Source organism: Pelodiscus sinensis, chromosome 1 (genome assembly GCF_049634645.1).
Source record: "Pelodiscus sinensis isolate JC-2024 chromosome 1, ASM4963464v1, whole genome shotgun sequence".
Classification (NCBI taxonomy): Eukaryota; Metazoa; Chordata; order Testudines; family Trionychidae; genus Pelodiscus; species Pelodiscus sinensis.
This window is the reverse complement of record NC_134711.1, coordinates 18,427,400-18,442,262: the sequence shown is the minus strand read 5'-3', so window position 1 is coordinate 18,442,262 and position 14,863 is coordinate 18,427,400. Positions and strand designations below refer to the sequence as shown.

At 40.9% G+C, this 14,863-nt stretch overlaps 1 protein-coding gene across 1 annotated transcript in view; it reads right to left on the bottom strand.

The window, feature by feature from the left end:
- The window catches only part of PCLO (piccolo presynaptic cytomatrix protein), a 506,430-nt gene that overhangs the window by 147,059 nt on the left and 344,508 nt on the right, over positions 1 to 14,863 (bottom strand). The window contains exon 10 of the mRNA XM_014570493.2: positions 3,008 to 3,133. Coding sequence (XP_014425979.2) covers positions 3,008 to 3,133 — 126 coding nt within the window. The remainder of the gene's footprint in view (positions 1 to 3,007; positions 3,134 to 14,863) is intronic.

Sequence of the window (14,863 nt, the reverse complement as noted above, 5' to 3'; positions counted from 1 at the left end):
ACGCACAATTAGGAAAAACAGTTGATGTAAATCTGTGTGCCTCAGTCCCCGGTCTGAAAAATGGAGATAATGACATTCTATCACAAACAGGAGGTGTTCCAAAAACAAATAAATTAATGTTCATGGCACTCTCAGACACTAGAGTGATAAACACCACAGAAAAGCCCATGAGGACATTAATAATTCTTTCTCCATTGCAAGGTTTGAATAGGTCATAGTAAACAAAGCCTAAGGTCACACACTGCATAATGAGGATAAAACAAAATATTGAATTAATTAACTGAACACTGTCCATTATGTGCACTGAGTGAAATTAGGCTTCCTGGGGAAAAAAATAGTACGGAATTGAGTAATTAAAGACTGTAGCAAAATACATATGCATGAGACCTGCATAGGCAAAATTTGATCTGGCATTTCCTAACTTCTGAAAGCTTGACTTTGCAATTTCGGTAAACTTTTTTGTTGACACACACAAATTATAATTTTTATTGTAAATTTTGTGAGTTGTCATTTTGTTCTCTTTTATATAATTATAACATTCAATAAATATTCAGAAATAACAGGAAGATTATAGAAATGTCTCTAGTAACATGCAAGGGAGATCAGACACGTCTATCAAACTGTGACTACTACCTTTAATTGATAGCCCAGTGGAATCAGCTTTCCACTTCCAGTTTATGTGACCCCGAAGAAAGATGAATCAGAGCTATTTTTGAACTCCTGGAGCAAGTCAAGATGAGAGAACCCAGAAAGAGTGGCATTTCCTAATCACTATTGAAGATACCTCTAATATCATTAACGGATCCAAAAAGAACATATAAGCAAGATGCATTGTAATATACTGACCTGTCCATATATTCATCACTTTCTTCCACTGGAGGGAATTTCAGACCTGTTCCAGTACTTACAAGAGCTAATAGAAATATTACTTTTTTGTAATCAGTGGAGGTCAAATTCTTGGAAAGTCTGGTGAGTCATGACTTTTTTTCCTGATGACATTTCTATATGATTAATTGATGACTATGGAGTATGTGTAATAATAGGCAGCCACGAATCATTACAGCATCAAAGTGAATCATGATTGCTACACAAACAGTTTGCTGATCAAAGAGCATTACCATTTACAAATAGCCATATGTGTAAGATATAAACCTGCCTTCTCATATGTGAAGTGGCAAAAAGACTGAAAAATATACAAGGCTGAGTTCTACTGTCAGGCATCAACACCAAGAACTTTGTTGGATTAACTCGAGATCCACACCATTCTACTAGACAGTAGACAGTGGCCCACAGACCTTACTACAAATCAAATATATATTAGCAGATTTAGAAGTTCAGAAAACAAAATCAGCATTTTGATCAAGAAATACAAAAAGCAGAGGGACATATTCTTGTCAGACGAGCAATAACCTTTTAAAATAATATAAAAAGTCACTTGGCAGTAGTGATAAGACTGAGAATGATTTATTTCTAGCAAGTTATGATGAATGGAAAGCATATTGTGTGGGTGGGCATACCTTACTAGAATGCTAATTTTGACCCTGTTTGAGAATAGATTACAGAGCAGCAATGAAACTGCATTCAGTGCTATTCCAGGGCCTGCATTCTGTTCTCAGTTATAGTGAAACAACTTCAGGGTAAATCCATTGATTCTGGGGGAGTTATTTCAGAGTTATGCTGGTATAACTCGGTTCAGAAATGGGCTATGAAGATCCACTTAAAATGTGGCTGTTCAGAGGACTCAGAAGGAAAAGGAAAAGAAGAGATAACTATTTCATTGACTTGTTCATCTAACCATAGCAATGACGCACAATGGTAATGACAGAGGAGTCCAGATGACCAGTCACTTGGTTTGAGACTGATGGACATAGTATATTCAAACAACACTGCTGAATAGAGCAGTGAATGGTGTGTGAGAAGCTATTTTAGAATTCTATTTCAAAAGCTGTTCACAGCAGGAGAGCCTAGAAGGCTAGTTTTCTGCTCAGCAGAGTCAGTGGATTTTCAGTCATTAAGTGCCCTTCCTAATTCCCAAAACATGACATATTGTCATCAATATAGCATTGCTGCTTCCTACTCTTTCTCTGGATTGCTATATAAGCTATTTAGTTAAGGAAATACACACTTCAGTCATATCAAGACCAATTTTTATGGGTGGAAAGTTTAAATATACGTGGGAAAACATGAATCCAGATTTAGGGCTTGTCTACTCAGCTGCACAGTTTAGACTACAAGGCTCTGAACAGCAGCACACACCCAAAGTGTTGCACTGTAAGTCCTCTGTATGGATGTTGAGGACATGAACAAAGAGGTTCCTACTTCATATTAATGTAATTTTTTTTCCAGCCAGTAGTCTGATCAGTAGATATGTACCTTCTTCCATTACTAAGCCACTGAATGCAATGGGGCCAAATGCAATATATCAATGGCAGAAATAGGCCCTTAGCATAAACAAAGAGAATGCTGAGCAATTTCCTCATTAACCTTTAATTTTAATTTGAAAAGAGAACCTTTTCCTTATTTACTGCCTATAAAATATTATTGAGAAAGAAATTAACAAGCATTTAAAAACCAACAGATACAACAATGAATTGGGTTAACTCAATAACCATTCCTCAAGTGTTTGTAAGAAAAGCCCATTTGTTGGAATGCTCATAAAGAGAGCAATAGAGGAAAGAACCTGGTCACATAAAACACAAAATTCAAACAAATATTTGCAAATACTGTTCTGAACTCCTGAAACAACATTAATATATAATGCACAGGATGCTTAGCAGTAGATGGGGTTGCGTCAACTCCTCTCTGTCATATAAATTCTCAATTGGTGTAGGAGCCATTAAAAGACCTTTCAACGGGGCATGATTATTGAACATGCTCAAATGTTTCTTTAAGTCTCATTAGAGAGAGGTCTTGGCTTAGGATTGGGGAGCTGTAATTGACTCCCTGATGACTCCCACCCTTCAGAATGTTCCTTCAGTGCCAGTTTTTGATGACACCTTTAACTTACCTTCCATCAACTTCCCCGTTTGCTCTGCACTGCCCCCGGGCAGGATCTTGGCAATATAGGCTCCAATTTCTCCATAGTTCCCTGGGATTTCTTTTCCACCAACAATTCGAATTCCCAGTCCATTGCCTGTGATCAAAAGAAAGAAACAACTCAATGTGGGCTGAGACAGATTGGATATTTATCTGAAGAGAAGTGAGGACATCGCAGGTTACGTTAAAACTAACCAACCAACTGACCAGCCAAACACCTACAACAGCTTCTGAACTTCAGCATAGAGATCAAAACCATTCTGCCTTTTCCAATAAAGAATTCCTCCAGTAGAAAGAGAACGAGGGCCTGCTTAATTGACAAAAGAAGTCTCCCAACTCCCTAGATGTTGGAGATACACAGAGAAGCCACCTCTAGCTCCACAGAAGTTGAAGCCATGTGCATGGATGTCTCCTGCCTCACTGGATACCCTTGCCATAACAATATGGTTTAGTCACCTCTTGTAGTTTAGGAAATGTTAGAGCAGTATGGAAAAGTCCCCAGATGTAATTGTTGTATATCTGAAGCTACACCCCAACCTATCCCATAACACTAAAAATATAACACTAAAACCTACCCTGTGTATTTCTAATAGCCACACGGTATTGCAAAATTGTTGATTAGGAGGGCAGATATATTTACATCCATCCTCATTTGATACAGAAAATGCAGGTGTACTCTGGCTGCACTTAGCTTTATCACATATCTAAACAAATATAAATCATTTAGAGGAACGCATGATAGCAGATCTTGTTGGAGCTGGAAAAGAGACAAAGAGTGAGAACTGTGAACTGCAAATATATTCAGTCTTTGGAAGACACTCTTAGTTTTCTTACATAGTTGCTTTTACCTCAATATCCTTTAGTTTTAAGCAGAATTATCTTAGAAGTGGATTTCCTGAGAAATGACAGTTTTTAAGATTTTGAACATTTTTCTTGTCCCAAATCATAATATAAAGTCAAATTCTCCACACACATATACACACACAAAAATTTTAAAAAACTTAATGGATTACTTGAAAGACATCTTAATTATTTAAAAATGCTTCACTTGTGAACTTTTTTAAAAAAAGGTAAATTCATTTGAATTTTGAAACAAAATGGTATTTCAAACTATTACAAATTATTATATTAAACTTTTATTTTAAAAAATTTCAAGACTTGATATTTGACCATGTTTTCTTCTTTTTCAGATTGGGATGTTCACTTTTTTTTACCTATTTGTTTCAGTTTTAATGAATCTGCATTTTCTGACTAAGTACACGTTTCAATGCTTAATACTTAATTCAGATAAAATTAGATATTGTCAAGTAGATTGACGAATCTCTTCATCTAATGTTAAACTAATACTTGCTCACTTCTTAAAAGTTATTAAGTTGAACACCGTGGAATAGAATTTCATTATTTTTAATAAGCAGGAAACAATCACCAAATCATTTTTAGAAAGCTGATAATGATCTTAACAGTAAAAATTTAAAAATACATAAATTAAATCATTCATACCAAATTTTCCAGTACAGGCAGTCCCCGAGTTACGCGGATCCGACTTAACGGCGGATCCGCAGATACGAACGGGGATTTTTCTCGCTCCGGAGGACTGGAGCGGTGGGACGCCTGGTCCCGCCGCTCGCCTCCTCCGGGGCGAGAAAAGCTGCTCCCCGTCTCCCTGGTCTGCTGCGGGAACCAGCAGACCAGGGAGACGCTGAACAAAGCCGTGCAGGACCCAGGGCCGGACTCCCGGCACTTCCAGCTGATCTGGAAGCACCGCGGGTCCGGCCCCGGGTCCTGCACCGCTTTGCTCAGCATCTCTCTGGTCTGTAGACCAGAGAGACGCTGAACAAAGCCGCGCAGGACCCGGGGCCGGACCCCCGGCGCTTCCAGTTGATCTGGAAGCGGCCGCGGGTCTGGCCCCGGGTCCTGCGCTGCTTTGCTCAGCGTCTCCCGGGTCTGCAGAGCAGGGAGATGCTGAGCAAAGCGGCGCAGGACCCGGGCCGGACCGCGGCGCTTCCAGCTGATCTGGAAGCGCAGTGGGTCCGGCCCGGGTCCTCCGCCGCTTTGCTCCGCGTCTCTCTGGTCTGCTGGGGGGGACGCAGCTAGTGCCCCCCTCAGCAGACCAGGGAGATGTGGAGCAAAGCCCGGGGCCTGTGGTAGAGCAGGAGGGGCGCTGCCGGTTAGTCCCACAGCACCGCTCCTTGGCGCTACTGGACCAACCCGGCAGCACCCCAGCTACTCTGCCCCAGCAGTCCTGATTCAGCCACTGCTGATCAGTTTCAGCAGCGGCTGAATCAGGACGCCTGGGGCAGAGCAGCTGGGGAGCTGCTGGGTTGGTCCAGTAGTGCCGAGGAGCGGCCGCGCTACTGGACCAACCCAGCAGCACCCGAGCTGCTCTGCCCCAGGCATCCCCAAGTTAGCCGCTGCTAAAACTGACCAGCGGCTGACTACAGGAAGCCCGAGGCAGAGTTGCTCTGCCCCGGGCTTCCTGGAATCAGCTGCTGATCAGTTTCAGCAGCAGCTGACTTGGGGACACCTGGGGTTCTTAAGTTGAATCTGTATGTAAGTCAGAACTGGCATCCAGATTCAGCCGCGGTTGAAACTGATCAGTTTTAGCAGTGGCTGATGCCAGTTCCGACTTACATACAGATTCAACTTAAGAACAAACCTACAGTCCCTATCTTGTACGTAACCCGGGGACTGCCTGTACTCTATATTTAAAAAATATTTCCACTATGATACTCATAAAATTTGCCTTTGAAGAAACAAAATTATAAATGAGATGATTCAGACTTTTATCTAGGAGCATAAAGACTAATTTTTCTATCCTTGTTATAACTGCTAAAGTCATTAACTTTCAATTTATGAATTAATAATTCAGCCCCTGCTGAGCGATTAGAGCCATCAACTATGTAAAAGCCATAGCTCAAAGTCATTGCCAAGACATATCCTTTCTTATGTATCGTGAGACTGCTCCTAGTCCTGTGAGCAGTCAGGTTTTGTCATAGCAAGAGAGATAACTGGAACCACTGGCTCCAACCTCTTGGAAGTGGGTCTGTCCTGAAGCACCTGTGTTCCTGCCCATGACCCTATGCATGTGGTAAATCGTATAGCCCACTGCCTTCAAGATGTATTCATGCATAGGCTTTGTCATGCCAGACATGAAAAGGCTTTTCCACTTCTTGCTATCTCATTGCTAATTCTGGATTGGTCTCCTGGTCTGACTGCCTTTAGGGCCAGCAAAGAGATTCCTACTCAATTTTTTCCATCTCAGTTTGGCTATATATTGATTGGGACTATGCTTTTCTCTGAGACCCTGTGCAATCATTTACTAACAAGGCAACTTGTGTGTTTCATTTTTTGACTGGTTGTATCCAGATTGTCCTTGCTCCTTGCCAATAAACCATGATTCAGCTAAGCACCTGATTCAGGTGGCCCACACACTCAGTGTGCACATGCAGTATGTTTGTGTGAAATGGGGTTAGGCCCACTGGCATCAGGAGCACACGATCCTTCCATTCATACTAATTATGGAGAGAGCAAGCCCCTATATGAATGTTCAAAACACACAGTTGAGCTTTGGGCTAGCAACAGAGTATTAATGTATATGGGTCCTGCACTGATGTGGATTACAAATGAATATTGGTCTGGCAAGAATCCTCCTCCCAAGCTAAGCTGATTTGGTTAAAATGAGGCCCATCTACGCTAGTGGCTGAAAACTCCTCCAAAGTACTGTGCATTCTCAGCTTCTGAATGTCTTCAGCAGGAGTTGAAAGGGCTCAGAGTATGGCTGCATCAAATATTTGTACTGTTAATAAAAATGGTGGCCAACTTGACCCCATGTCATATGTTTTGGAGATCATGGACCTTATTCAGGTTTAGGGGGGATGCCTCCAACGACCATGATCTCCGCACTACATGGAGGAACGTGGCCATCTATAACAGGATAGCTGCCAGCCTGGCCACCAAAGGCCACACGCGAACCCAGGAGCAGGTTAGCATGAAAGTCAAGTTGGTCTGGCGAGACCACCAACCCTGAGCTTCCCCTGCACATTCTTCCCCTTGCTTCCCTATTCTAGCTCCATCCTCCCAGGTTTCCCCCTCCTCTCTCCCACCCTCTCTCTTCACCTCTCCCACCTCCTTTTCCCAGTCTCCCCAGAGTTTCATTCCCCCCCCCCCAGTTTTGTTCAATAAACCCAGTTTCTATTTTTGAACATACGTGTCTTTTATTTGACATCAGGAAGGGGGGCTGGAGAGGGGTACGTGGAAGGACATGGGGGAGGAATGTGGCACGAGCCCCTGGTGGGGAGGATCGGGGAGGCTCTGAGGTTCCTCGGGATGGAAGCTCTCCCTCAGGGCCTCCTGGATCCTGACAGCCCCCCCAGTGAACCCCCGGATGGCAGCCTGCAGCAAGTGCAGGCGGCCTGATGGCCACAACCCCATGAGAGGCACCGGTGGGCTCAGGGGCAGTTTTGGCTCCATGTGGCCGAGTGCTGTGGTTTCCCGAGTTTGGGCACTCAGGGCACTCCAAGACAGGACTGCTTTGCTGTCCCTGATCGAGGTAGACAAGTAAGCGGGGAACCCTGAGAACTGTCTGTCTGGGGTGTGGGTAGGGTCCCTTTAAGCACGTAGCTCAGTTAGCCTCAGGCAGCAGCCCCACACCCTAAGTCCTAACCTGATGCCCTGCTGGCACTGGTTCCGGCGAGCCTTAACTTTGGTTCAGGGTCCACTCAGTGTGGAAGTGGTATTTCGAAATAGCAAAATGCTATTTCAAAATAGTTTTTCTGTGAAGATGTGGTATTTCGAATTACTTAATTTGAATTAACTATTTCGAATTAAGTTAATTCAAAATAGCGCTGTAGTGTAGGTAGACATGCCCTCAGAGTAGCCAACATTTTTGTCTCTTTCCCATGTGTGCGCACATATGTAACATTAAATTAAGAATTGGGGGAAAATAGGCTGACTTGGAGGGTTTTAGGGCATGTGGTTTAAACTAATTGAACTAACTTGGAAAATTCTGATTTCTTGGCTTTAAATCTTAAATACAGGAGTTAAATTTTCACTCTGAATTTTTGGAAAAACAGACATTCAAACTTGTTTTGTATCCTCTGACTATGGAAGATACTGAACTCATTACTTCTGTCTGGAATGACATTGCCCAAGTTATTATTCTGAGTGTAAGTAACTTAAAATATCATCCATAATATAGTTTCTCAGATTTTTGTTCTCCCCTAGGTCTTTTATTTCTTCTTTTAAATCTTTGAGTTTTAATTTCCATCTTTCAAGCTCTTTTGATACACCTGGATATTCATCTTTCAATTTTTGTTTTGTTTTCTGATTTATAAACTCCAAGTTTCTTTTTTTTCTAAGGCAGAGATCCAGTTAGTCATCAGAGATTGAATTATTGTATTTTGAATGAGAGAGGGCACCTTATTTACCTTTGGCTATGGATTTTTTTCAACTGTCAACTGTCTTTGAGAAAACATCTCTTCAAAGGGAATTTTATGCATTTAGATGCAATCGTTTTAAAGATGCTTCAAAGCTGGAAGGACTGCTAATTAATTGCAACTTTTTTTTTACTGATCTCCCATGGCTGTGAAACTCTCCTGCTATCTAATCTTAACCAAGCTTTAAAATTTATCACCCTCAGCAAAACATTCACAGAACGACAGAAATTGATGCTCAACTCTAAAGAAATGTATCATGTGAAAATGAATTTGTAGCATGGTTCAATACATAGACAGCTATAGTTTTGGATTATAAGCAACTACTTCTTTCTGAAAACAAAGATACAAAAGTCTGAGAAAGGATTATAGAATTCTAATAAAGGAAAGATTTTTTTTAGCATGAATTCAAAGCTATGGAAAAATACAAAACTCGTAGGATTGACTAGTAATAATGAGCTATCATTTTTCCCCCATATTCATATCTGAAGTTGAGAATAGACTCTTTAAAAATACTGTTATGGAAAGCTATATACTTTACTCTTGCATCTCTGTTGTGATTTGTAAAATATTATACTAGTCCTGATCACGTATATTCCCACTCACACCAAACTAGGTCAAACTGTGGCTCTGTACAGTAAAGAGATGCCCACAATGTATGGTTGATACCAAAAATTCATGTCATTGGGGAAATAAATTGCCACTCTCTTTCTGCCCCCTCATTTACACCACTTGTGAAACAGATAAAGGAACAAAACTTCTAAAGGAGCTAGGCTCGTTACCTCCATCGATTTCAAAGGTGACATTTTAGCTATGTCATGTAGAACAGATTAGATGCTAACGTGACCTTTCCTGGCTTAAAATTTATGAATTTATCCTATCAAGGACCAGGCTTTTCCACACTCAGACACTACTCAAAGAAAAATGCATTTTGTTTTCACATTGGCCCTGTGCCATGAGTTCTTCAAACTGTCTCTTACTTTTCTAAACAACAAATAGTCTGGTAGCACTTTAAAGACTAACAAAACATGTAGAAGGTAGCATGAGCTTTTGTGGGCACAGCCCACTTCTTCAGATGATCAGAATTTTCCATAGGCTTCATGGCATGATCAGAAACTTTGCACCTTGTCAGAAGGTGGCTGGACTTTTAAGAGGGGTCCAAACCAAACTCTTACCTGTGGGTTAGAGTAAGGCCAGTTGGGAAGGAAGAAACAGGATTCAGAAGGCAGGTCTAGTCACCCAGTGCAAAGAGAGAGCAAGGTGACACCCCTGGGAGACTTGAAGGGAAAGAGCAGAGGATGTTAAGGTCTCTCCAAGCAAGGGCTCAATGAGGTGAACTTCTGTAATCTAGGTGAAAAAGATTTGTGTGTGATCATACAAAGGGAAAGGCTTGCCTCAATCCTCGTGAGAGGACTGTGGAGGCCTAAGAAGCTACTTTATAGAATTTGGAAAAGATGAATGAATCAAGCCTGAGGGGATGTTTCAGACAGAAGTCAAACCAGCCTGCCACCCATGAGGGGTGATTTTGTTCCAGAACGTTGATGGTCAAACCTAGAAGAAAAACTGGAGTATGACCATACCCAGTAACCTGTATAAACATCTGTATACTTCATTAAATCTGTTACATTCAACAATAATGATCCAGAGCAGTAGCACATGCAGCAATAATTCAGTGCTTGCAACAATTACTGAAGAATCTTGCAATTGTTTATTCTTACTTTGTGCCAGCAATATTTGCAGGCTAGGCCCAGTAACTAATCAACAGAAGCTGAGGCAGTTGTACTGCTGCTAAATCAATCAATCAATCAATCAAATCAAGAGATTACTTTTCTTTTTCCTTTCAAAAATCCAGTGCAATGAAAATTTTATAGAGCTTTCCTCTCTTTTGAGCAAACTAATATCAGCTTTGTTTGACTGTAGAAGTCTCATTTCAAGGAACAGAAAAAGCTTTCAGTATCATTTTATGGGTTTCATTGTGCCTATCAGAAACAAAAATGAGTTCAACATTGTACTGTGTGCAAGGATGTACATGAAATCATATAATCTCTTTAGTACTTCATAGAGAAACACACAGCTCCAGTACATCCATTAGAAAATTAGCAGTCTAGAGTTACTGGAAGTATTTTAATGACTAAATGGTAATATCACTTTCTCTTACAAATAAATATCACTAACTCGTTACATAAATTAAAGCTAGATGCATTTCAGCAGAGAAATACTACAGTACTTCAATACAGTATATATGTGTGTGTTTGTGAGAGAAAGACTTCAGGGGTAGACTGGCCTGGAGGAATACCAGGAATTTCCCAGTGGGCTGTCATCCAGTGGGCCATTGTGTCCACACACCGTTGCCCCTCACTTCGAGCGGCTCTATGTCCGCACTGTATGCGGCACATAGAGCCCGACCTGCCGCCTGCGCTACGTGCCGGACATGATGCAGGGGACGGGGCTTGAGGGGCACGCAGGGGTGATGTCATGGGGAGAGCCATTCTCAACCCATTTCCCGGGCCTATTTTGATTGCCAGTACACTCCTGAAAGACTTGTTCTCATAGAAGAAGCAAACAGCATTTCAAGATGTGCCTGAATCATAGAATCATGACTGGAAGAGATTTCAGGAGGTCATCGAGTCCAACCCCCTGCTAAAAGCAGTACCAATCCTAATGTGACTAGTGTGAGCATTACCTGACTAGTGGGTATGGGAAAGGAAATCCCTATATTTTAGCTATAACTGTCTTACAAATTCATGAATGGCAGGTTCTTTGATGCAGAAGCTGTGTGCAAACATTGGTCAACTGTTAACTCAAGCAAATATTTTCTCTGGGCTAAATTTTCTAAAAATAAAATAATTTGTCTGTCTAATTAGGTGTGCAATGACAAGCAAGAAGCAATTCATATGCACAATAGATTCTCAGTGAACACATAACGGGTGTAGGCAAAATGTTGGAAACAAGGGGTATGTATGTGGAGTAACCTACACTTTTTTGGTAGTAGGTAGGCATCCATATAGGATCAGTTTTTCTCTGACCTCAGGCTAATTACATAAAGATAATTACATAAAAATTTTCAATGCAATTAGAGACCTTGGGTATCAAGTTTGAGAAAGGCCCTGATTTTCATAAGATGCGTGCACAGCAGTTTAGGCAGGATCTCGGTAACTCATTATATGCTAAAGAGACTTGACATCATGACCCAGGGCACCTTTCTGAATTGAACAAAGTGAACACCCACAGGGAAAATTATAACTTCTCTGCTATAGTGTTTGGACTCCTTTTCCCTGGCAAATAATCTTTCTAGCTTTCTGCATTTGATGTCAAAAAGGTGATTAAAAACAACATGATGGTGACATCATGAGAACCTGTAGACAACAGGCCAGGATAATATACCGACAGATCATACAAGGGGAAAAATAAATCAATTTAGGTGCTGCAAATGTAATAAAAACAATCAATATGTAATTTTTGTTTATTTACTTATTTTCAATATAGCTAATGTGGCTTTCAAAACCAACACCAGAGAGCTGAGATTGGTACATATGATTTTCAAGCTTGTTATCGGGAGAATTAGTTTGAAATTTTTTCATAAAATAAATTAGCTCCATGAGGATGAAGATATTACTTAGAAACCCACACCAGCTGCAGCTATGGCCCTTGCTAATTTGACTAGCACTTGGAAGGATCATAGATGACTTCTAATGGGGCTATGCATTCGAAATTATTAAAAAACTATCACAGTTTAGAATTTAGCAGTTGGCTTATTAAGATGTGTTGCTTTTTTTCAAGGTGCACATTACACTTGGCGTAGATAATTTCATTGGTCGATAACAGATTTCCAAGTAAAGTTTAGTGTTGTGGGTTTGACCTGTGAATCCCTAAAAGGTTTGGGGCCTGTCTATCTAAGGATGCATCTACACAGCAGGGCTTAACTCGAAATGAGCTATGCAAATTGAGCTATGTCAATTGCATAGCTTAAATCAAAATAGCTTATTTTGAAATTGGGAGCATCTACACAGCACTTATTTTGAAATAGAGCCCTCTTCCTCTAATTTCCCTTACTATGAGGGTTACAGAAGTCAGTGTAAAAAGTCCTCCAGCTTGACAGTATTTCGACATTTTTTCAAAAAAACTGCCTGCTGTGTAGTCGCAGACTAAGTTGTTTCGAAATAATGCTATTTATTTTGAAATAATGTTGCTGTGTAGATGTACCCTAAGAGACATTGATATGGCCTATATGACCTTTAAAAACCCACGCATTAGGGGTTAGAATATTCCCAGGTTTAACATAGCCCTACTGAGGAGAAGGGAGTTAAAGACCTGCCCCTCTTCGTTTCCTATGGGATCTTGAGTCTCAGCTATGATGTTTGGGGAAGTTCTAGGGCAGTGCTGAAGATACCTCCCCCATGGTGAAACTGAACAGAGAATGTGTAGGAAGAGGTAGAGAAAAGATGGAACCCTGGCTAAGTCCAACTACATGCTAGCGCTGACTGGCTGTACTGAGTAGGGTATGGCTGCATTGCAGGAAGACATGCCATGAATTTCTCTACCATCTCAGTGCAAGCAAGGAGCCCTGGAGACATATTGTCTCCTAGTGCTCCCATTATGTCAGGGTACCTTTGCTCCACCCCTTGCTATTGTGTGCATGATATAACCAAATCTGGCCTTTGTCATAGAGCCTAGAGGTTGTTAATAGTTCAGTGCATATCTACAGACAACATTTTCAAGCCTTAATATCTAAAAGTAAGCTCCTAAAATTAATGTCTATCTATGTAAAACACTCTTAGGCTATGTCTAGACCGCAGGCTTCTTTCAAAAGAGGCTCTTTCGAAAGATACTTTCGAAAGAGCCTCTTTCGAAAGATACTTTCGAAAGAGCCTCTTTCGAAAGAGAGCGTCTAGACTGCACGTGGAACTTTCGAAAGAGCAAGCCGCTTTTTCGAAAGAAAGCACCCAGTGAGTCTGGATGCTCTCTTTCGAAGAAGCCCTATTTACATTCAAGAACGCCTTCTTTCGAAAGAAGCACTTTCGAAAGAAGGCGTTCTTCCTCGTGAAATGAGGTTTACTGCCGTCGAAAGAAAAGCCGCGTTCTTTCGATTTAATTTCGAAAGAATGCGGCTGCAGTCTAGACGCAGGTGAAGTTTTTTCGGAAAAAGGCTACTTTTCCCGAAAAAAACCCTGAGTCTGGACACAGCCTTAGTGCCTGCTCCAAGCACATTTGGTCCTAATCTCCTATGTGTTGCCATTAGTACAACCTGTAAAAATTAATCTGCACCCTTCTCCACTCATTTTCACTTTTCTCTGCTTGGTCTGTTTCCTTCTCTTCTTCTTCTCTTGCTTTGTTAAGGGGGAATATCTCACCCTACAGCCCTAAAATCTCACAGCCACATTTAAAATATACACTATATGCAGCTTCTAAAGCAGTTTTAAGCACATCACAAAAAATATTTAAATTTACACCTTAAAACTAAATACAGTTTAGGTGCCATCAAATGAGCTAATAAAAGCATATCTTTATTTGTTCAAGTTCCTCTGTCTATTTTGCAAAACTGCTTTCCAACCTAATGTGGAAAAGTACCAGAGACCGTGTCAGAGACTCCATGACTAAAAGAGTAATCAAGCACCATAGATCTTTTAGGATTCTTAGGCAAGACATACCTACTCTTGAAGATAGAGATTAATCTACTTGTCCAACATGTCTACCAATTATTCATGACTTTACTATAAAATTCTAGTTTTATTACACATTTAATGTTACAGAAGTTTAAGTCAAGCTTTCTTACAATATAGTTCCCATGTGGGAGAAAAAGGTTTAATAGTTTTTAATGGTGCTTTCTGGGAGTTGTGTGTGAAAGCCAAGATTACAAAAAAGATGTACATAACAGAAAGCTTTTTGGTATATCAAGGCATATCTAATGTTTTCTATCATCCCCTACGTGATTATATCTGGCATATTTGGTGATTCTCCAATACAGTGCATCTTAGTCAAAGCTCTACTGAATAGTAAAGAACTGCCATATAATTTATAAAATCTTGCTGCATATTGTGCCAAATTCTAAGAGCCTCCCTCAGTTTTCATTCAGCCATTTCTCAGGCAGAATTCTGACTTGTAAACTCAGTGGGGCTTTGCTGAGAATGTACTGAGTATGGACCTGAAATTTCAGCCCATAATTTCATTCCTAACTATGCACCATTTTTTTCTATTCAGCTAATCAGCTTTGTCTAATAAACTGTGAACCAGAGCACACCTTTTAACCCTCATGCACAGAGGGGCTTTTGTGAATGGATTGCCCTATCTCCTTAGACCACGCAGAATGCATACCACCCTCCAGCCACCAGACTTGGGAATCCACTCATGGGAATGTGGCAAGCCTGGGGATGTGCATCATACCACATCAATATTAG